Source organism: Panthera uncia, chromosome C2, assembly GCF_023721935.1.
Source record: "Panthera uncia isolate 11264 chromosome C2, Puncia_PCG_1.0, whole genome shotgun sequence".
NCBI lineage: Eukaryota > Metazoa > Chordata > Mammalia > Carnivora > Felidae > Panthera > Panthera uncia.
This window is the reverse complement of record NC_064810.1, coordinates 111153903-111178312: the sequence shown is the minus strand read 5'-3', so window position 1 is coordinate 111178312 and position 24410 is coordinate 111153903. Positions and strand designations below refer to the sequence as shown.

The window sequence follows — 24410 nt, the reverse complement described above, 5'->3', positions numbered from 1 at the left end:
TATCTGGGAGGAGGAAGGCTTGGTTTCATCTCGAAATGTGGATGAAAATAATATTTGGCTAAAATTATTTACATAGATTGTTCATTTGATAAATATTCTGTGAGTGCAGACACATGCTGGTAGTGGTAAGGATTCAGAATGTGGCTTCAAAGAACATCCGTCTAAGGGCACCTGGGCGGCTCAGTCAGTTAAACGTCCAACTTCCGCTCAGGTCATGATCTCATAGTTCATGAGTTCGAGCCCCGCGTCGGGCTCTGTGCTGACAGCTCAGGGCCTGGAGCCTGCTTCAGATTCTGTGTCTCCCTCTCTTTCTACCCCACCCCTGCTTGTGCTCTCTCTCTCTCTTTCTCTGGCTCTCAAAAATGAATAAATGTTAAAAAAAAAATTAAAAAACATAAAGCAAAGGACATCGGTCCAGCAGGGGGATGGGCTTGCTGCACAAGAGGCAGCTAGAAGGGGTCTGTGAGAGTATGTGGAAGTTCCATCAGAGCACCAGGAATTGAGCTGCTGGATCAGGGGACTTCACAGACAAGGGAAAAGTCCTAGAAACCAATGAATATTTATTTGGTGACAATACAGTACCTCACCAAACGTAATAAAGCATCGCTATTGAACCCGGAAGGATGAGTAGAAATTCTCCAGTAATACAAATAGGGATAATGGACTGAGTGCTGCTTTGGACTTAAAAAACACAGGGGCACCTGGGTGGCTCAGTCGGTTGAGCGTCCGACTTTGGCTCAGGTCATGATCTCACAGCTCGTGAGTTCGAGCCCCGCGTCGGGCTCTGTGCTGACAGCTCAGAGCCTGGAGCCTGTTTCAGATTCTGTGTCTCCCTCTCTCTCTGCCCCTAACCCACTCGCATTCTGTCTCTGTCAAAAATAAACATTAAAAAAAGAATTAAAAAAAAAAACCACAAATGTCCTAAGTTTCTCAAATACTGGCAGAATGTCCAAATTTTGTCAATTACTGACAGAATTTCTCAAGATGAGATTGCTATTCCTGTAAATAATTTAAAGGGGGGAGAATATCTCTTTCTGAAAACTCAAAGAGTTTGAACTGCATTTGAAGGTCAGCCCGGGTGGCTCAGTCAGTTAAGCATCTGACATCAGCTCAGGTCATATTCTCCCAGTTTGTGGGTTTGAGCCCCATATCGGGCTCTGTGCTGACAGCTCAGAGCCTGGACCCTGCTTGGGATTCTGTGTCTCCCTGTCTGTGCCCCTCCCCTGCTCGTACGCTATTCCTCCCTCACAAATAAATAAATATTAAAAAAATAAAAATAAATGAAATTAAGACCCAAATTTCATTTTTTCAGGTTAAATGAAATAATGTGAAGTCATAGAGTATATAAGTTAGTAGGTCAAAATTGGATCAGGATCTTAATTTCTCTAGAGATTTTGTTTGTATGTTATTGTTGGTTGTGGCTATAGGAATATAGGAACAGTTACAAATATATCTCAAATTATGATAACACACACACACACACACAAACACAAACTATAACAACACAGTGTAGCAGCTATCCATTGTAAATTATTTCCATAGATGAGTCAGTATAACATTATCAGGGCACAGGCTCTAGGAAGATCACTAGATTCATATCCCAAATCCTTAGGGTGACCATATAGTTTATTGAGAGTTTTTTTCTAATATTGAAATCATATAGTTCGTGTTTCTTGCTGTTTATAGAAAGAATATGATGAGCTTTGTTTTACATAGTTGCCTGGGATTTTTCCACTGGGAAGCAAATGGAATGACATAAATAAAAAATTTCTCTGAGTTGAATATTACTGCCAAAGACTAACTTAAATAAATCTTAAAGCCATTTAAAAGGAAAAAGAAAGCTTCTAGTTATAAGATGAATAAGTTCTAGGGATTTAATGTACAACATAGAGATTATAGCTAGTAATACTGTATATATACTTGAAAGTTGCTAAGAGAGTGTATCTTAAATGTTCTCAACACAAAAAAGAAATGGTAATTATGTGATGTGATGGAGATGTTAGATAATGCAATGGGATAATCATTTTGAAATATATCAAGTATATCAAATCAACACATTTTATGCCTTTAATTTACACAATGTTGAATGTCAATTATATCTCAATAGAGTTGGAAAAAATAAAAGAAAAAATGAAATTTCACAACACCCCCACCGCCCCCCCCCCCCCCCCCCCCCCCCAGCCAAATGGCAGCAAGAGAAACTTAGAAGCCTACCAGACATTTCCATTGGGATGATAGCAGGAAATTCTGCCAGAAGAATCTAGCAATGCTAAAATTGCAGGGTCAGTGGGCATGTCTTCTTGGACTATACAAGTGAAGCCATTTATTTTGTTGGGCACTCGGATGATGGCTAGGTTTCCAGATGGGTAGCTGAGATTAGATAAGGTTATTTGAGTTGTTCTAATGGTCCTTGACTATTCTGGGTATAAATTTATGAGAGAGCCCTTTGAAACCATCCTAGAATGGGAGTTACTGTTACTACAAAAAGGATTTTATGCTTTTTATGGGATCAAAGTATATTTACAAGACACAAAAATCCTCAACAAAATACTGGTAAATGGAATCCAGTGACATATAAAAAGGATTATATAGTATTAGATAAAGAGGAATTTATCCCAGGAATGCAAGGTTGGCTTAACATCTAAAAATCCATCAATGAAATATACTATATTGATAGAATAAAAAGGAAAAAAAAAATCATCTCAGTATACACAGAAAGAGCATTTGAGGGGCACCTGGGTGGCTCAGTCAGTTAAGCGTCCGACTTCAGCTCATGTCATGATCTCACAGTTGGTGGGTTCGAGCCCTGCGTCGGGCTCTATGCTGACAGCTCAGAGCCTGGAGCCTGTTTCAGATTCTGTGTCTCCCTCTCTCCCTGCCCCTCCCCTGTTCATGCTCTGTCTCAAGAATAAATAAACGTTAAAAAAAATTTTTTTTAAAGAAAAAAAAAAAGAAAAAGCATTTGACAAAAACTTACACCTTTTCATGATAACAACTCAGTGAACTAGGAATGAAAGGGAGACTCCTCAATCTAATAGAGTGTCTAACAAAAACCCACAGCTAACATCATACTTAATGGTGAAAGACTGATTTCCCGCTAAGATCAGTAACTAAACAAAAATGCCCATTCTTCTATTCAACATTACACTAAACGTTCTAACCAGGGAAATTTTATGCAAGAAAAAGAAATGAATGGCATCCAGATTGCAAATGAAAGATGTAAAACTTTGTTTGCAGATGACATGCTCTTCTATTTAGAAAATCCAAAGGAATCCACAAAACAATATATTAGAACAAACAAGTTCGGCAGGGTTGTAGGCTACAAGACCAACATATAAAAATAAATTGTATTTCTATATACTAGCAGTGAACATTCTGAAAGTGTAATTAAGAAAATAATTCCATTTACAATAGCATCAAAAAGAATAAAGTCTACTGAGGATAATTTACCGTTAATACTCAGTCCTATCTAAGCTGATCAGAAGCCCAGAGGTGAAGTAAACACAAGATTGACTCTGAATCATTTTGAAAAGCAGCCATGGCCTTCAAGAATTAAAGCCAGGGAATTAACTGATAATAATAATAAAAGAAGGGGGGATTTATTTAAAATGTACTGTATTTATTTAAATGTATTTATTTAAAACAAAACACACTCTTTCTCATAGGGCCTACAGACTAAAACTTCATTATAATTCCTATGACATGAAAGTTATTTTTCTGGTTGATTATTGGGATTTGACTAGACTTTTAGGAAACTATGACTAAACATGACTTTCTCCTAAAAATTGGGGCCTTTAGTCACCAAAAAGCCCACCTCATTTTATAGTTTTGTTTGTTTTTTACTTTCCTGAAAGTATTAAATGGCCTTTATGTCAGAATAGCAAATGGCTTGACCATCAGGCAGAAGTTCAAGTGATGAATCACTTAGCGTTTTATAAAACAGATACTGAATTTTTGTACTAAAAAATAATGTGCTGCTCACAGATGTGTAAATCGGTACATATTTTCTGGGGGAGAAAGTCTACCAAAGTTTTAAAAATGCCTGTAATTTCTTTTTTTAATAATTTATTCAGATTTCTTTAGGTTTTTTGTTTGTGTGTGTATGTGTTTAAGTAACCTCTACACTCAATGTGGGGTTTGAACTCGCATCCCTGAGATACAGAGTCAAATGCTCTACTGACTGGGCCAGCCAGGTGCCCCAAATATCTGCAATTTCTTACCCAGAATTTCTACCCCTAGGCATCTAGGCATTTAATTCAAGGAAATAAGTGATAAGTACGCAAAGAAGTCTGCACAAAGCTGTTCATTTAGCTGTTGTATATAGTAGCAAAAAAAAAAAAAAAGAAAAGTGAAACAACCTTTGTGGTTAGGTTAAATGAATTATAATACATCCCCATTATTAAATACCTTATGGTTATAAAAATGGTGATGTATCTCTATATTTATTGCATATTATATACTCATAACATTATTACATATTATGCAGAAAGGGAAAGTTATAAAATATGAATAGCTAGTCGAAGAATTGACTTTTAAAGAATTATATAGGGGCACCTGGGTGGCTCAGTCAATTGAGCGTCCAGCTTTGGCTCAGGTCATAATCTCACAGTTTGTGGGTTCGAGCCCCACATTAGGCTCTGTGCTGACAGCTCAGAGCCTGGAGCCTGCTTCATATTCTGTGTCTCCCTCTCTTTCTGTCCCTCCCCTGCTTGTGCACACACTCTATCTCTCAAAAATAAATAAATAAAAATGAAAAAAATATATATATGCTCATAGAAAGAAATAGGAAAGTTATATAAGATGTTAATAGCTTTTCACTGGGTGGTGGGATTTGGGGTATAACTATTTTTTTCTTTATAGTTTTCTATATATTTTTTCTATATCATTTTTGTAAAGAAATAAAACTAATAAAAATAACTTGTTGAAAGGATACAATATTTGTGTTGTTCCATCTGGAAATGAAGTCAGAAACTTGCTCCCATGTTTGTAGTGCTTCTCTAAGAGCTCATTCCTCATGATCTGACCACGAAAAATGAAAGGACCCTTAACCATTAATTGTTCCAGATATAACACATCAATTATGATAGTAACAAGCATCCTTTGCTTGCTAGACAGTGATACAAAGTATTTCTTAATTTAAATTTTTGGGGGACACCTGGGTGGCTCAGCTGGGTAAGCGTCTGACTTCGGCTCAGGTCATGATCTTGTGATTCATGGGTTTGAGCCCTGTGTCAGTCTCTGTGCTGACAGCTCAGAGCCTGGAGCCTGCTTCAGAGTCTGTATCTCCCTCTCTATGCCCCTTTCCCACTCACACTCTGTCTCTCTCCCTCAAAAATAAAATAAACATTAAAAAAAAATTTTTAAATAAATAAATGTTTGGCCCTGCAACAGTGACCGGGAATAATCCTTAGGAATCATTAAAGAGTATTCCTAACCCCTGCAGATAACTTGATAAAAGTTTTCAGGCAGGGATCTGACATTACATATCTGTTTGAATTTTTTTTTTAATTTTTACCTTATTCACATCTTATTGTAAAAATAAAACAGGAGATTACAAACCAGCTCTAGCCCAATGGAAAGATTCAATATACTGATTGTAGTAGTGGTTACATAACTGCCAAAATTCATAGAGCTGTACATCCGAAAAAGGTGAATCTTACTGTATATAAATTATACTTCAACAGACTGCAGTTGTATTGGATGTATAAATCAATTTGGGAAGGATGTCATCTTTAAAATATTTAATCTTTCAATCCATAAATATTAGGTCAAATTTATTACATGGATTGTTCAAATATTCTATTGTATTGCTACTTTTTTTATCTAATAGCCCTTGCAATTTTTGAGACAGGTAGGCTAAAATATCCCATTATAATTATGGATTTAAAAGTTTTTCCTTTTGTGAAATTTTGCTTTACATATTTTGAGCCTATCTTAAACTGGGAAAAATATTTTGTAATGTTGTATCTTCCTGGTGGATTAAAACTTTTATCATTATGAAGTAATCTTCTTTATCTCTAGTAATACTCTTTAATATTTTCATGATATATCTATTTTTTTTATAATCTTCTTGTATCCTTATATTGTAGATGTGTCTCTTATAAACTATCTAGTTGGAATTTTTTCCCTAAAAAAAGAACTAATCTGACATTCTTTGTCTATTAACTGGAATATTTAGTCTATTTACATATAATTACTCACATTCCTTGATATTTTCTATATGTTCCCTGTTATGTGATTTTTTTTCCCTTATGCAATTTTGTCTTTTGGAGGGGGGGTAATTAAAATATATAATCCTATTTTCTGTTCTGTCTCTATGCATTTGGAACTTATACTCTCTGCTTCTGTTATTTTTTCTGGCTACTCTAGAAATTTCAGCAAGCAAACTTAATTTATCAAAGTCTGAAGTTAAGCTTTAATATTTGCCCTTCTCCCAAACCAAGGGCTTTATAGTACCATAATTACATTTAATCTATTTCCCATCATGTACTATTTTTAAATGTATTTTTATTCTTTTCTGTTTTTTGAAGTGCCACAAGCTATTATTATTGTTGTTTTATTAGCCAACTTTTAGTTTTATCCATAAAAACTATGTACCACTTTCTTTTCATCTTTCTTGAATCAGACCATCCAGTGACACAAAGTACATTCTTTAGAATTTCCTTTAATGAAGGGCTACTAGTGACAAATTATCTTTGACGTTACCAGACAGTGTTTTGGGGGACCATATTTTCTTGAAAAATATGTTAGCTGGTTATCAACTTTCTGGATTGACCACTATTTTCTTTTTTTTTTTAATTTTTTTTTCAATGTTTTTTTATTTATTTTTGGGACAGAGAGAGACAGAGCATGAACGGGGGAGGGGCAGAGAGAGAGGGAGACACAGAATCGGAAACAGGCTCCAGGCTCCGAGCCATCAGCCCAGAGCCTGACGCGGGGCTCGAACTCACGGACCGCGAGATCGTGACCTGGCTGAAGTCGGACGCTTAACCGACTGCGCCACCCAGGCGCCCCGACCACTATTTTCTTTAAGACATTCCACTGTCTTCTGACTTCCAGTGTTGCTGTTGGGAGGTTATCTGACAGTTTCTCTATTTTTTTTTAATGTTTTATTATTTTTGAGACAGAGAGGGAGACAGAGTGTGAGCGGTGGGGCAGAGAGAGAGGGAGACACAGACTCTGAAGCAGGCTCCAGGCTCTGAGCTGTCAGCATAAAGCCTGACACAGGGCTCGAACCCATGAGCCATGAGATCATGACTGGAGCCAAAGTTGGATGCTTAACCAACTGAGCCACGCAGGCAGACCTCTAACTCTTTTCCTTTAAATGTAAACAGAATTTCTTTTTCTGTGCTGCTTTTAAGGTTTTTTTTTTCCTTTGGTGTTCTCCAGTTTGTTCATATTGAAATATTAACAATGATTTTGTGAAAGTGCTTGAGGTTTTGGTGATATTTCTCCCCTTCTTTTTAGTTTTTAAGCGTTCCAGACATTTTTTAATGTACAACAATCACATTTTAAAATAAAAAGGCTTTAGCCAAAATAGACTACCATAAAACATGTAAAAGCATTGTTTTAAAGTCTAGTAGAAGTTTAAAAGCCACATCTGTACCATTTCTTCTTGACAAAGAGTTAAATGTGTCATGTAGCCAACCTGTTATATTCATTATGACAGCTTTTACAACTTCAGGTAAAACTGATTTTAAAGAGTAGCAAGTAAAAAAAAAAAAAAAAAGGCAAGATAATTACCTTTCCACATGCTATTCTAGCATCACAACAAACAATGGATATGTTTCTGTTTTCTAGTTGGAAATCAAGTAGTCTGTCATCAAATAGCTCTTTTTCTGGAATATCCACGGAAAGTTGGTAAGAAATTGTTTTTAAGTGCTTTGGCTCTAATGGGAAAAGAATCACATATTTGTTTTAAATTTTCCAAAACCTCTCTTCTAAAATGAAATTTCAAACCTCATTACAAATGTATTGATTCATCAGACTTCTTTTAATGGCAGAAAAATGAGGCTTTTCATTAAATTAAAGTGAGTGTGTTCTTTTGTTAAAAAATAAAGACATTCCCTTGTTAAGCAAAGAATGATGATTTTCATTAAGTGGAACTTTCTGGCCTTGTGTTTAGTAGGAAACACTTGAATATTAAGGAACTTTGTACCAGGGATTTAGTTTAAACCAAAACAAATGTCCATCTTTCCTAAGTATCTTTTTTTGTTGTTGTTGTTGTTAAAATTTTTTTAACGTTTATTTATTTTTGAGACAGAGAGACAGAGCATGAACAGGTGAGGGTCAGAGAGAGGGAGATACAGAATCCGAAGCAGGCTCCAGGCTCTGAGCTGTCCGCACAGAGCCCGACGCGGGGCTCGATCTCACGGACCGCGAGATCATGACCTGAGCCGAAGTCGGCCGCCCAACCGACTGAGCCACCCAGGCACCCCCTAAGTATCTTTTTTTTTTTTAATTTTTTTTTTTTTTGTTTTTAAGTTTATTTATTTTGAGAGAGTGCATGGACGGGGCAGAGAGAGAGAAAGAGAGAGAGAATCCCAAGCAGGCTCTGCACTGTCAGTTGGAGCCCGATGCAGGGCTCAAACTCAAGAACCATGAGATCATGGCCTGAGCTGGAATCAAGAGTCAGCCACTTAACCTACTGAGCCACCCAGGCGCCCCTCTAATACTTTTCAATAGCTCTGAGTGGTAGAGGAGGAGCCTGTGCTCAGAAAGATTAAATACTTTGCCCCAAATCGGACAGCCTATAAGGAGAAAAGCAAGTACATAAATCAAGAACTTGATTCTAAAAATCAGTGCTCTTTCCATTTCACCCACCCTATAGCCATACTGGTCCACGTATGAAGAAACAATTGTGATTTATTTTTGACGGATTTTTCCATATCCCAGCTTGAAAACAGAAGGGAACGTGTGCTTAATAAACCAAGAGACAATGAATTCAGTAAGCTCTTTTCAGCTATTTGTAAAGTGTTCTATAGATGTTGCTAATTTATTTCAGTCAATAACAATAGTAAGCTGAAGACTAAAAACTTCGAAAGCCAGAAAGCTGAAACACCAGCCTTTCTGAGCCATTTTAACTGCTACATTGACTGAAATGAACATTTTAAATATATTTTTTAAAATACCAATTGTAGCTCTTGGTCAAACATCTGAGCTTTCTGATGTACAACTGACCCATAACACCAGCATTGAGGAACTCACCGTCTTCAGCTAAATTAGTCTGTTCATTTGTCATTAGTGCAAATTGTCTGGCCATTTGTCGCTCCTGTTTTCTACAAAATTAAAAAATATGCTGTATAAATCCAAAATGTGTTTGAAGCTTAAAACAGAATTTTAGTACAAATTTTAACTGTTTACATACTATCCATTATTATTTTTATCTATTATTGTGAATCCAGGCATTTAATCCATACATATAAGTTTCTACTCTCTTCAGGCAACAAATTCAACAAATTTCTCCAATATGGGAATTCCAAATTGCCCTGAGAATTTGCAATTGGTAAATTTCTTTTTTTTTTTTTTAATATTTTTTTAATGTTTGAGACAGAGAGAGACAGAACATGAACAGGGGAGGGTCAGAGAGAGAGGGAGACACAGAATCCGAAACAGGCTCCAGGCTCTGAGCTGTCAGCACAGAGCCCGACGCGGGGCTCAAACCCAGGAACCGTGAGATCATGACCTGACTCAAAGTCAGACGCTTAACCGACTGAGCCACCCAGGCGCCCCACAATTGGTAAATTTCTACTTTATTTTATTTTTATTTTTAAAAAATGTTTATTTATTTTCAGAGAGAGAGAAAGCACGAGCAGGGAAGGGGCAGAGAGAGGGAGGGAGGAGGAGAATCCTAAGCAGGCTCCATGCTCAGCACAGAGCCTGATGCAGGGCTTGATCCCACAACCGTGAGATCACGACCCCAGCCCAAATCAAGAGTCAGACACTTCGCTGACTGAGCCAACCAGGCACCCTGGTAAATTTCTACTTTGAATTGGTGAGTTTCCAGAGTTTCTGGGAGCTTCTGAATCTCAATAACATCTACCAGGAATTTAATTTTATTTTTATTTAACAAATTAATTTTTTTTCTTAATTTTAGAGAGAAAGCTCAAATTGGGGAAAGGGGCAGAAGGAAAGAGACAGAATCTCAAACAGGCTCCAGGCTCAGCTTGGAGCCCAGCGTGGGGCTCGATCCCATGACTCTAGGATCCTGGCTTCAGCTGAAATCAAGAGTCGATTGCTCAACCAAGTCACCCAGGCGCCCCCACCAGGAATTTTTATAGGTTTGCTTTGGCCAATTTTTATTTCATTACTGAGAACACATCTTCAAAATTAAATATTTTGAAAAAACAAGGTTCATTTACAAAAAGCTTAAGCGGGCCTGAGTCTCAATATCAAAGGCTCAATGTTACCTCCTCAGGGCTTTTTCCTTTGCTTTGAGTCTATCAAGTTCACTGCCATGGGCTGCATGAGGGTCGATACAGATTAATTCAGCTTTAGAGCTTTGAATTTTTTGTTTTTCCTCATAGATGTAGTCAATCAGATTTTGAAAATAACTACAACAGGAGACCTGGAAAACAAAGAGGTCATGTTCATCTCATTAGTCCTAGAGGAAGATAATTACAGGGGGCAAAAATGGCTAATGAAATTTGGATAACAATCTATGGTAGCTTTTTCCTAGTAACAGCTTGATTGAGATAGAGTTCACATACCGTACAATTCATCCATTTCAAATGTACTAGTCAATGGCTTTTAGTGTTTTCACAGAGTTGTGCAAAACCATCACTGCGGCCAACTTTTAGAACACGAACTCTTATCCGTTAACCCTTCCCATCTCTCCCCTCAGCCTCTGGAAACCACTGAGCTAAATTCTGTCTGCATACATTTGCCTGTTCTGTTCAGCTCATATATGTGGAATCATACAATTGTGGTACTTTGTGATTGGCTTCTTTTGCTTAGCATAATGTTTTCAGGGTTCATCTATGTTGTAGCATGTATCAGCCCTTCATTTCTTTTTATGGTTAAATAATACTCCATTGTATGGATACATCACATTTACTTACCCATTCATCAGTTGATGGATGTTTGGGTTGTTTTCATTTTTGGCTGTTAGGACTCATGCTGCTATGAACATTGTGTGTTAAGTTTTTGTGTAGGTGTATGTTGTCAGTTCTCTTGAGTATATATCTAGAAGTGTAACTGCTGGGCTATAGGTAACTATGTCTCTAACTTTTGGGGGAATTGCCAGACAGTTTCTCAAAGTGGCTACACTGTATTACATTCCCCCTTTCCAGTATATGAGAGCACCGGTTTCTCTACATCCTTGCCAACACTTGTTATTATCTGTCTTTTTGATTATAGCCATCCTAGTGGGTATGGAATGGTATCCCATTGTGATTATGATTTGCATTTCCCCAACAGCTAACACGTAACTCTTTTAAGACTTGCAGTGCGGGGGAGGAAACACTTTGTGTATTTAAAAATAACATCATTTCCAGGGCGCCTGGGTGGCTCAGTCAGTTAAGCGGCCGACTTCGGCTCAGGTCATGATCTCGCGGTCCGTGAGATCGAGCCCCGCGTCGGGCTCTGTGCTGGCAGCTCAGAGCCTGGAGCCTGTTTCAGATTCTGTGTCTCCCTCTCTCTGACCCTCCCCTGTTCATGCTCTGTCTCTCCCTGTCTCAAAAATAAATAAAACATTAAAAAAAAATTTTAAAGTAACACCATTTCCTCAGTGAACCTGCATTAGAACTCACATCTTCTATTGGTTTAGAGCTATCATCGTCACAGTAAACATCCATATTGGAAAGAAATGATTTTAGATCGCCTCCACAAAATTCACACGTGGGCGATATCTCCTCCTCTTCTTCCTTCAGAGAGAGGAAAACAAGAATAAATGAGTGCCCACAAGAGGGCCCAGAACCCCTGGGCGCAGTAGATGCTGCTGGGACTCTGGGCAGGGCCAGCAAAAGTCCAGAAGGAGAGCAGGGCTGGTGGGCTGTGTGCCAACCTGCCTGAGAACTCCTGCCGGAATCCCTGGGGGCCCCCTGAACTAGCTGGTGGGGAACTTTCAGGGGGCTAAGATCCTCTACCAGAGGCACCAAACTAGCAAGATTCCAGTAATGAGACATTATTTCTACTCAAGGGCTGGTGAGGACTGAAGAGGCTGAGGTGGTGTATTGAGGGCCTCTTTTTGGCACCGTTCACCAGAGCACAGCTGAGCCCATCAGGAGCTTGTGGATCCTTAGGATGTCTCCTCATCGCAAGAAGAAAGTTGCACAAATGACTTTACTATTGATAGCGGAGTTCCTCATGGGGGAGGGCGCTATGGCGTGTAACTAGAGGCACGAGACAGAGGATAACGCATTAGCTTGGGGCTCTGGATTCTCCTGACTGTGCTGTGAAGGTAATTCAGGAGGGGTGGGGGAGACCCGGAGAAGCAACAGGACACAGGGGAGTTAGGGGCTCAAGGGTTGGTGCACTATGGCCATGTTTATGATCTGAGGTCACGACTGTGACTGCAGGGGCTCTTGGGCAAGCAAGCAGCCTTAGCACAGGCCTCCAGGAAAACCCACATCATGTATGAGTCACAGGTCACGAATGCTACCAAGCCAGCTGTAATTTGCCATTCTCTGGGACTAGCAAAATGGCCACTGTGGGGCCAAAGGGTGGCGAGGGGGCCTGTGCGGCCAGGCATTCACCACCAGAGTGATGGCCCGAATCTTGAGGTTACCGAAACTACCCAATGGCAAGTACTGCACATCGCTGACAGCAGAACCCTTGGAGAGTAAAGCCCCACCATAGAGAGATGGCGGTGACACATGTAGTTTGTCACCTAAGTGACGAGGCAGGCAGAAAAAGAGTGTGGCCATTCCAGGCCATCCATAACCCTTCCATATGAGGGTCTTGCTAATGAGCTCCTCAGCCCATGGTCCCTTCACCCCTTCACCTGTGGGGGAAGCAAGGTGGAGATTCTTCCAAAGACCATGAGTGGGGCTGGAATCTGCTCCTGGAGACAGTGTAGCTGGAGAGGAGAGCTGGCGAGCCAGCTACTGCCGCCCCTGAACTACACTAGTGTCAAAGCCCCATCTAGGCGGACCTGAAGGATCTGCCCAAGATCCAGGAGAAGCCAGCCCTGCCTTGGTGCCAATGCAGGCACAACTCCCTGGAAGAAAGGCTACAAGGCTTTCCTCATGTTTAGGACCATCTCTGGGTGTCAGCAGAAGAAAACTCGAGACACTTCCTTGACTACAAACTTCTGTGGTTCAGAGAGAGAAAGGAGCTAGGTTTGAATAAAAGAATTTCAGCCTGAAGAGTCTATAGGGTGGCCATAAAGTTTAGAAACATGGACAGATATAAAGAGCAAATATTGACTGATACTACATGACATTTAGTGTGCAACTCCTTGTGAGACTTGCATAGTTTAATGTGCTGCACAAAGCGGCAATGAGCAGCACGTTATTGTGTCCACACAGCGTTCCCATCGACCCTGCGTACACATCTGTGGGGCGCAGCCTCACACAATTGATGGCTCTTATTTCCAGTGGATAAGCCTGCACCATTAGCAGACCCCAGAAGAAATAAGGGGGTGCCAATCTGGGGAGCATGCTGTTCTTTCCACATGCCAGGTCACCCGAGTTTGCAAATAATCATACCACCATTCGGTCCCCCACTGCTCTGGTGCGTTGAATTTTGTCCCCTGAAAAGATAGGTTGAAGTTGTAACTAATTTACATAATTTACATAATTTACATAATCTAATTTAAGTGGTGTGCCTGGAGAAGAGGGACATTTGGAAACAGATGCAGAGAACGCCAGGACAACTGAGGCAGAGATCGGAATGGAGAAGCCACAAGCCAAGGAAAGCCAAGGGTTGATGGCCACACCGGAACTAGGAAGAGGCAAGGAGGGATGCTCCCCTACAGGCTGGCCTCGCTGACATACTGATTTTGAACCTCTAGCTGTCAGAACGATGAGACAACAAGTTGCTACAGTTCTAAGCCACCCAGTTTGTGGTATTTGGATACAGCAGCCCCAGGAAACAAACACAGCCGCCCTAAGTGCTATTCCAAATAAATGAGCTCTTCGTGTATTTTTTGAAAAGCATGTTCACTGTCTTGTGTGCAAATCATCATGTGGCTTATGACATCATTTATCAATAAAAAACATTTTCAAATTTAAAAATAATATGAATTAAAATCACCTTGAAGTTAATGCCTATATTGGAACTCTCTTGTTTGAATTTCAGAATGGATGGTGGCCCAATGCTGGGCAGTGTTTTCAGAGCTGGCTCAAACAGTGTTATGAAGTCTTCTTTAAACTACATTTTTAAAAAGAGAGAGAGAATCGACGTTTGAATAAGTTGTATTTACAACGAACCCTGTGTACTATTGGACCGATAAACATTTCTTACCTCCAACTCACATAAAACATTCAGTTTTCGCTCTTCTGGATTAATTACCCATTTTTCTGCAGAGAAAAGCATCAATTTAGAAAGGAAGTTTAAAACCTTAGTACAGTGTTCTCAGGGAGTACAGGGTTCTCCTAACCCACTACCCCGTGTCAAACACACACACACACACACACACACACACACACACACACACACACACAGAGTTTAAATGCCCTGAAACCTTTTCACCACCTTCTTGAGCATATTCTTAGGGGAGGGCTTATCTAGAGGGGGTGTGCCCTGTCTGAGTTAAGGCTGGTTTGCCTTTGCCGGCAGAGGGAAGGACTCTATCTATTTACCTCTTAACTTAGAAGCCAGATTTTCATGTTCAGGTTCCTTAATTATAGAGGGTACTTTCTTCCCTGTAAAACGAGCATACACTTGTCATCAATCCTGACAAAGTAGAAAAGAAGTTTAATACAAAAGAAAATATGCCTTTTGGAAAAGTAAGTACCCTTATTTGTGTTTGTTTGACCTTTTACTTTTTTGCTCTTTCCAAATAACATTTTATCAACAATAAGGAACAGAGGGAAGGCACCACTGATCTATCACATCGAAAAAGGTTTCCCTGTTCCTTTCTAGTCCTAACATACTACAGAGATGCATACTTCACTTGACTATAAACATTGGTGCAGACTCTTATGTTTTCTGCTTTTTTTTCCAGCTTATTTATTTTGAGAGAGAGTGTGTGTGTGCGAGTACAAGTTGGGGAGGGGCAGAGGGCAAGAGAGAAAGAATCCCAAGCAGCCTCCACACTGGCAGCACAGAGCCTGATGCGGGGCTGGATATCACGAACTGTGAGATCATGACCTGAGCCGAAATCGAGAGTCGGATGCTTAACCGACTGAGCCACCGAGGTGTTCCCTTTTCTGGTTTTTAAAAGTACTATGTTGTCTACCTTCTACCTGTTACTTTGCAAAAGATTTTTCAGGTAGAAGGGTGCTAGAGGTTCTAACTCAAGACTGTTAACTCAACCAGGAGGATTATTCCCTCCACAGATTCCAGGCCAGTATTAGAAATGGGGAAGGCGGACATCAGCAACTTGGAATAACCGTCTAGGAGATTCAAGCTGATAGAATTGGAATGATGAAAACCAGTGAGATCAACCTACAGTGGGGCAGGGGTAAAGGGGGGGGGGGGAGCTGGCCCATTTCCTCCCAGAGCCATGGGCGGCAAGGACTGCTACTGGAGAAAGAGGTGGGCTTCAGAAAGTGATGTGCTTTCCTATGTGGAGTATCTGAAAAAATTTTGAATATGTTTTAGGCATGTTGTCCAACAGAAATGCCAGTATAGGTATGAAAAAATTAATGCACACAGATGTTTATTAAGGCATTATTTGTTATAGGGACGAGCTCAAAACATCAAACCACACCAACTCTGAAATACCTAGCAATCCGTTTTATTACATAAGCCATAATAACTGTATATAAGGGAATATTATGCAGTTGTTTCATTGAATTAGATCAATCTTTCCTGACATGGAAAGATATCCATGATAAACTGCTAAGTAAAAGAATTAGAGAAGAGATAAAGTTGCCGTTACAGGAAATATAATTGTTTCCTAGACTTTCAACTTAGAAACTATTAGAATAAGAAATTTCAGCAAGGGGGTCCGATACAAGATTAATACATAGAAATCAATAATTTCCTTCTTGTTGACAATAATCAGTAAATATAACAGGAAAAAAGTTTCCAATTGTTACATCAATACAAGACTATAAACTAGTAAGAGCTGCACGAGTCCTATATGGGGGGGGGGGCTATAAAAGAAGGTCTGAAAGAAATGGAGAGCTACACTAGGTTCCTGCTGTTAAAGTAATCAAGTGGCCATCAGATGAGGTGGCCCTAATGCCTTCGTGTGTAGCCTAGGAAAGCAAACTGAAACCTGAGCCAGAGTCAATTTCTGTAAATGCCTCAAGGTTAGGAACAGCCAACCAGGCTTTCCCAAGTAATACAACCCCTTAAGCCATAGCCAGTCAAAAAATGTCCTCGTTTTGCTCTGGTGTCTTCTCTGTAAAAATCTCCTTACTGTTGTCTGGGAAGCCCTCCCACCTATTGCCAGTTTGGCACTGCTCCATTCCATTCATGTTTGCTCAAATTTAGAAATCTGAAAATACTTCAGTTTGTCTTTTAACACTGCGAAGCAAGGGCGACAAATCGACTTGTCAAATTCCATTGAAACATCCCATCAGAATTACACTGTGTAGATTAATTTGGGAATTATTAGCATCTGCCTAATATTTGGTCCCTTTTTATGTTCGATTTTGTCACTCTTCTGTACAAATCCTCAGGGATCTTTCTACTTCATTCCCATTGAAAAAGATTTGGTCCTCAGTTAGTCTTTTGACCCTATCCCCCCTCAGTTGTCCTCCTGATGACTTTACCGCAACCACACCAACTGCCTCCTTGTTCTAGGGGGAGGCACCTGCTAGTCCGTGTGTCTGGAATAATCTTTCCCTAAGATCATCCTGGCTCACTGTCTCATGTCCGTGAGGTCTTTGCTCAAATATTTTAGCTTCTCAGTAAAGATTTCCCTGAGCACCCTGGGTAAACTTACCCCTCCCACCCAACATTTTCCATCCTTTCCTCTGCTTTTCCTCCTTAGCACTTAATGTATTATATATAATATATATAATGTATATATAATACATATATTATCACCTAATTATATATTATATATATTTCCTTATTTTCCTTATTTTTTATGATCTCTCTCACCATCACCTCCACCCTCCACACTTTCATGCCAGATCACGAGGACCGGCATTTTCGTTTTTTTGTTTTTGTTTTTGTTTTCATTGCCATTTCCCTAGAACAGGGTTTGGACTATGATGGGTGCTTGGCATATGATAGGTGCTCAATAAACATCTGATGAATAGGTGACATAAAACAAATACAAAAGTTACCAGGAAATGCTATTCATAAATCCTTATACTGGGATAAATTAAAATTTTAATTTTTGTATTATCTATCTCTTGATGGTTGACATTTAGACTACAGCGTGCATGTTACTGCTTTGATAAAAAACGAAGATACGCATCAACATAGAATGGCAGATTTTTTTTTATGAGAACATAAACATTAGCATTTATTACAGACGAAATGCCAAAGGGCTTCGCTATTTAATCTCATTTTGCTTTTCATAAAAATTCTGTGACAGAAGTATTACTATTATTACTGACAGGGGAAGAACCTGGGACTCCATGAGGCCCTCATCTCCGTGTCAGTTTGTGTTGGGCTGGGATTCAAACCTGGCTCTCCCCCAGTGCCTGCAGCTAGGCTCTTTCTGATGTGCAATCCCATCTCTGAGCAAAAGCTAAGAAATCAAACTACTCACTTGGCCGCCTTTTGCCAGAAAATTTTTGAAGCCAGCTTTCTTCTGTTTGTACTGACGTTGGAATTCCTGGATACAAACTGTGATACATAGTCCTGAAGTTGAGACAAAATCTTAATTGTGAGTATGCCTACATAATTGTTAGCCATTCTTCCAAATATAGCACATTTAGCCATCAAGTAACACACGTAGGTAGAAGATCCGGCTTTCTATTTTCTTTGAAATATTTTCCTCCATTCTTACCTCTCAGTAAAGTCAGGCACAGTGTGTTTGCATTATAGGGAAAGTACTCCTTTCTAAGTGCTGGAGTCTCCCGATACCATATTTTTCCCCCCAGAGAGTAAATTACGACCACTATGTCTGTGCATGTGTGTTGATGATGGTGGTGATGGTGTGTGTGTTTAAACATATACTTGAATTTAAATGAGACATATTATTCATTTTATTTTTATGTATTTTTAAGTTTTATTTATTTAAGTAATCTCTACACCCAAAATGGGGCTTGAGCTCACAACCTCGAGTTCAAGAGCCCTATGTACCTCCGACTAAACCAGCCAGGCGACCCAATTAAGTAGCCTAAAAATAACCCAAACTTTTTTTTTTTAAGAGTTGAAGTGAAATGCGCTGTAATCAAACAATTTGTATTATTTATTCTTTCTGCAGGTAGTTCAGTTACTTGAGTTGTCATTGACATGATAGGAAGGCAGAAACGTATTGATTTTTACTAGTTACAATGACTGTTACTGGTAACAAGTAAGTAATAACTAGTGCTTCAAGTTCCTTTGCCTCTTTGAATTTCAATTATTTTGCACGATTAGCAAATTGTGATGATTTGCTGGATCTTCTAAAATTATCACATTTTTTCAAATGATTGAATCAATTTTAGGGTTGTCACTTTTTCACCTTTCTTAGTTCTTTCTCCACCTTCCTTTTTTGGTGCTTTGTTCCTTGGCACATTGCATCGGTGGGGTGCTTTAGTTCCAAAATGACTCTGTCTTGTAATAAGCGAAGAACGACTCAGCCAAAGCCACCTGTGCAAGTCTCTGGGGGAGTCCTGTTTGTCTAACTTCCCAGACAAGCTACAGGGACTGAGGGTAAAAAAGGATATTAAGGAGCAATCCCTAGACAACATTGAACGTTTGGCCTTTTTTCCAGTTCAGTGGTGAACAAAATCAGACCTACGTGGTTCCTCTAGGTCTCTCTGCCTTCCTTAAACCGACACCAAAGATTGTTTCTGAAATTCTGCGGAAGGGTGGCAGATGACGAGATGACGGAGGCTAACAAAATGAACATTTCCTGAGAACTGACTGCGTAGTGGTACATTCGTAGTAGTTGCTTTATTCACATGATTTCATTGATATTAACAGAGACTAATCAAGGCATGTATCGATTTTCCCTCCTCTACAGGCAAGGAAACTGAGACTCTAGGGAACCCCTGAAAAACGGTATTGTGCCAGATGCAAATGGGGCCTGGGCCTGTTTGGCTTCAAAACCTGTGTTTCTCCGTATTTATCTGCCATGTATAGTTGGCCCCATTTTCAACCAGAATAGTAATAGGGCAATAAAACATAGAAGGTGAGCCAATATTGATTGATTTTTATGACATTTAAGGATAGATTTCCTTCAAAACACAATCTCACCAAATTCACCAGAGAATGCTTTGAAATATAAAAGAAGCATCTTAGGAAGATTTATGAGGAGAAATTAAGAAATTGATCAAGTAAGGAGAGGCTCCCATATTAATAGGAAGTCCAGGTCAAGATGGCAGTTGAGCACCCAATTCTCCTTCCCTTCCTTTCCCAGATCTTACTGAAATAACAAACACAAGCAAATAAACAAATAGCCCTGGAAAATAAGAAAGGTGTCATTGGTAGACAAGTAATATTGAAGTCCCAAAAGAACGAAAATAAATGGCTTTAGTTTGATGGAAAACCAGGGTGGAGAACACCACAGCTCAAAGCAAGAGAAGTAAGTAAAATTCTTCTGGGAAGTCCCTAGCTCAGACTCAACCAAATGCAGAGAGGAGGGGACTGGAGACTGCAATCAGAGGAGTTCAGGGAGTCATCTCAGAGCAGCTGGCCAGGCAGCTGTTCTTTTTATTTCTAGATAAAGCCCCCCAAGCTGCTTCCTACAAAGAGTGGGCAGCCTATCTCAGGAGGTTGTAGGTGTGAAAGAGAAGCAGAGCATAGTATGAGGTTACACAGAAGCTGCCCAATAGGCCTGGATGAGAAAGGAGGAGGGGACATCCCGCCCAGAAGTGAAATGCGTGAAGAACTCCAACCACACAGTGAAGTGTCCTTATCCAAACTCCAGTAATAGTGGGGTATGCAGCTTGCCTGCCTCCTACCAACGCTCCACAAGCTGCCGCCTCTGACATCCCCCATCCACCCACGTAGGACACAGTCAACCTTCTAGATATACCCTGTTAAGAGCTACTCAGCTGCAGAAGGACTCCATTCTGGTTACCTACTGGCCATTCATTTGTAAATACAAATTGATAATGAAGGATTGCCAGTTACTTAAGGGCAATCAATAGCATAAAAGAGAAAGACCAAGATAAATAGAGTTAATCCCGAAAAAAGAACTTCAAAGAACAACAACAAAAAAGAACCTTAGTATAAAAGTACCCTTAAAAGAGATTAAAAAATAACTATTTGAACAGAAAGAAATTCTGGGTTCTTGGAAATTACAAATATGAATACGAAAATAAAAACTTTTGTACAAGGGCTGCATGTTATCATAAATACAAAAAAATCTTGATATCCAAGAGGGCCGATAGCCATCTAGTAGGAGTTCTAAAGAAGACACATGAAGGGGAGGAAATAAATATCAGAAGTGTTTCAGAATCAGACTGATCACCAATACCGGATACTAGAAGTCAAAAAAGCAATGTCTTCAGAGCTCTGAGGAAAATGGTTTTAAATGTATTCTTTAATGCCAGGTTATGTTATTAATTAAGTATGATGGTAAAAATGAAGAAATCTCCAGACAGGCAAGAACTCAGGAATCTGACTACCCATGAGATCTACATGAAATAATTACCTGTGGAGTTTCTCCAGCAAAGAGAAAAGGAATAAAAGAAAGCAAGCAATATGAGAATCAGGAAAGTGTGGCCCTTTAACCCCAATCAGGAAAGCTGAAGACAATTAAAAACTGAGAGTTGAAAAGTTCTCCTTTTAGGAGTCAAGTTTTATGGACATAGGAATCTGGGGTTTTGTGCAGAATCCAATCACATTATTGGCTTCTTAGCATGAAATTGTGAGTATTGTTGATTGTTTTTCAATTTTCAGAATTAACCTGTATTGAGTTAATTATGATTATAAAATATAATACAAATACAATAAAACTTGGCAAAGTAATATGACTTTATATGAATTTATATGACTTTATATGAATATATAAATACTCATATATTTATAAAATATATAATTTGCTGTTAACTGGGAGAAGAAAGGGTGAGAGGAAAGATAGAAGTAGAAGTGCATTGGCTCAATCCGTAGAGCATGCAACTCTTGATCTTGGGCTTGTGAGTTCGAGCCCCATGTTGGGTGTAGAGATTACTTAAAAATAAAATCTTTAAAATAAATAAACATAAAATTAGAAACAAAATAAGCTGTTAACAATATGTTAACCCTGGTGGGTGGGAGTGTGGGGGTGAAGAAGGGCATGGAATTTTTTTTTTTTTTACACCTTTGTATACTTTAATATTTTAACCATGTACATGTATTATTTTTGAAGTTGAATTAAAAGGATAAATAAAAACGTAAGAGCGGGACAGAACAATCCTGTTTATGCTTAGGACTTTAATTTTTTTTTTTTTTTTTTCAACGTTTTTTTGTTTTTTATTTTTGGGACAGAGAGAGACAGAGCATGAACGGGGGAGGGGCAGAGAGAGAGGGAGACACGGAATCGGAAACAGGCTCCAGGCTCCGAGCCATCAGCCCAGAGCCTGACGCGGGGCTCGAACTCACGGACCGCGAGATCGTGACCTGGCTGAAGTCGGACGCTTAACCGACTGCGCCACCCAGGCGCCCCTATGCTTAGGACTTTAAAAGTTGCTTGTAAAAACAAAGCTTAAGTGAACAGTAATTCAAGATCGTGGACTCAGCTTTATAAAGATTTATAAAGATGTTCCAAAAGGTATTTCTCTGGTGTCTTCCTGTGCTTGGCAGCTAATAGCAATAACAACAAGAAAAAGAGAGAGGAAAAAAATAGGACCATAATTTCCACTTTCCTTCACAGGAGGTGTGTCTAATCACGGTCTCATTTCGCCAATAGAGACCAATGTCCTAAACGTTCAGAGCACTTGCTATTGTACAGTGTTATTATTTCATGTTATATCAAGTGGGCATGTCTTCTCTGTAGGTAGATAATAAGCTGCAGATGGGCAGGGACTGTGTCTCTATCCCCAAAGTGTCTAACAGTAATAGATTTTTAAAAATCCTTTTTTAATAAATTGGTTGTAAGTGCCCTGGATTATTTTTACTCCACTTCCAGACATATTTATCCACGAGGTAAAAGTAAACATCATCAGCTTCAAAAAATTATATGAAAACAAAACATTTTCTTACCTATCTAAATCCGCTTCAGACATGTCTTTCCTAAATGTCTGGAATATCTTAGGAAAACCTGTTGAATGAAACGTTGACGAATTTAGCCACTCCTTCTACATCAGTGGTTCTCAAAAGGACAACTTCTGCCCCCCAGGAGACATTTGGCAACTCTGAAGATATTTTTTTTTCTTATCTTTTTAATGGTTATTTATTTTCGAGAGAGGGAGCGTGAGCGGGGAGGGGTGGGGGGCGGGACAGAAGATTGGAAGTGGGTTCTGCACTGATAGCAAAGAGCCTATGCGGGGCTTGAACTGAACTGAGTCGAATTCAGATCATGACCTAAGGTCATATGACCTGAGCCAAATTCAGACACTTAACCCACTGAGGTGCCCAGGCGCCCCTGAAGACATTTTTGATTGTCCCAGATCAGAGTGGGGGCTCACGGCACAGCCAGGGCTAGAGGCCAGGGATGCTGGTAAACATCCTATAATGCCAGGGACACCCCCTCCCACCTTCTTCTACTCAACAAAGATGGTCCTGATGGAAATGTCAACACTCAAAATAAGTGCTGTCTTTCTTTTTAAGGAAGTGACTGAAGTGGTTTTAGCATAGGAACCTAAACACAATTTTTTTTTTTTTTTTTTTTTTTTTTTTTTTTTTTTTTTTTTACGGGACTGTCTTGGTAGCACAACACCCTGAAGGGACTGCTCTTCTGGGAGCGGCATGTTCCTGTGTGTGTTTCTGAGAAAGAGAGAAAGAGGGACTGGGAAGGGGAGACAGGAACAGAGGGGGAGACGCAGGGAGAGGGAGGTGTGAGAGAGGCCTAGACAGAGGGAAGGGGGTGGGGAGAGAGAGACGGAGGGAGGGAACAGCATCATGGCCCGAATGCACATAGAGGTATTGCAAATGCACTCGGTGAAGCACTACCCAAGTTTCCAGTCTCACCAAGCGTTACACCGATGTCCTAAATCGTGAGCCAACAGAACGCTCAGCCAAGATTTCAGTGCCTTTGAATAAAGGGACCAAGATAGACTGGGTTGTGTGTGGGGTGGTGCATGTGTTTAGAAACCAGACACTCAGGTAGACCAAGGCTCTGGAGTGGCGGGACCAGCGGTCCGAGGGCCAGGGAAGCCTTAGGGTAAGGGGCGGGCAGGGGATGTACTTTTCTGGGAGGAGACGCTCGAGTGTGAGCTCGAGATCGGTGTCTCGCTCCACAGCGTCCCGCTGAGCGTGGGGGTCGGGCTCAGGCTGGGGCTGGTGATGCTGGTTAATCGGGGAAGGAAGGCCTTTGAGTTTTCGTCACTGCTGTCATCGATGTCCATCATTTTCCAGAAGTACTCTTCGCTGAACGTCCCTTGGACCTCCAGCTTCTTCTCCTCCGCGTCCCCTGTCTTCCCCTCCACTGCTTCCCCCTCCTTCTCCTCCACCAACAACTCCTCTTCCTCCTCCTCCTCCTCCTCCTCCTCCTCCTCCTCCTCCTCCTCTTCTTCCTCCAGGACCTCCTCCTTCTCCGGCTTTCTGGAGCCGTGACGCGGGTGCGGGTTGGCCATGGCTGGGGGGAAGCAGGGTCGCCGCTAGCGCAGTGGCGGGTGCGGCCGCCAGTCCCAGTCAGGTGTCCAGCTCCCTACGGTGCGCGCGTCTCCCGTCTCCCGGGGCAACGGCCAGCGGCGCGCCGCCAAGCCTCTGGGATTTAAAGCGGCAGCACAGAACCGGAGGGGTGGGGACAGGGGCGTCGGGGCAGAGAGCCGCTAAGGAGCCAGGACCTCTGCAAGCTTCTTTCTCACCTCCTTTCCGGGGTCACGGAGACCCCTCACAGCATGTGGCGAACTGATCTCCCTTTCCTCCTCCCTCCTTTGGAGCGTTGTTTCTTTGTTTGGGGTAGAGGCTACCAGAGATGGACGCTGTTAGGCCAGTTGGTATTGCTGACGCTGGACTTTGGTTTTTCAGTAGACACATGCTTATTCAAACTTAACGATAAAACTTTATAATAAGATCAGGCACGGGTGGGAGTTTGCTGATTTGATTTTTTAAGATATTGCCTTCATTATTTATCTTGATTAATGAGATTTTTGATGCCG

At 40.5% G+C, this 24410-nt stretch overlaps 1 protein-coding gene across 2 annotated transcripts in view; it reads right to left on the bottom strand.

Annotated features, from left to right (window-relative positions):
• Window positions 1-23974, bottom strand: part of ERICH6 (glutamate rich 6) — a 29701-nt gene extending 5727 nt beyond the window's left edge. The window contains exons 1-12 of one of the 2 annotated variants that reach the window (XM_049629707.1): window positions 23495-23974; window positions 22351-22408; window positions 17783-17874; window positions 14745-14807; window positions 14407-14462; window positions 14197-14313; window positions 11751-11864; window positions 10410-10567; window positions 9208-9278; window positions 7744-7889; window positions 4934-5019; window positions 2215-2370 (exon numbers count right to left, since the gene is read on the bottom strand). In XM_049629707.1, coding sequence (XP_049485664.1) covers window positions 2215-2370; window positions 4934-5019; window positions 7744-7889; window positions 9208-9278; window positions 10410-10567; window positions 11751-11864; window positions 14197-14313; window positions 14407-14462; window positions 14745-14807; window positions 17783-17874; window positions 22351-22408; window positions 23495-23882 — 1505 coding nt within the window. In that variant the 5' untranslated portion in view covers window positions 23883-23974. The remainder of the gene's footprint in view (window positions 1-2214; window positions 2371-4933; window positions 5020-7743; window positions 7890-9207; window positions 9279-10409; window positions 10568-11750; window positions 11865-14196; window positions 14314-14406; window positions 14463-14744; window positions 14808-17782; window positions 17875-22350; window positions 22409-23494) is intronic. The other variant, XM_049629708.1, reaches the window with a different exon arrangement.
• Window positions 23975-24410: the final 436 nt, after the last annotated feature.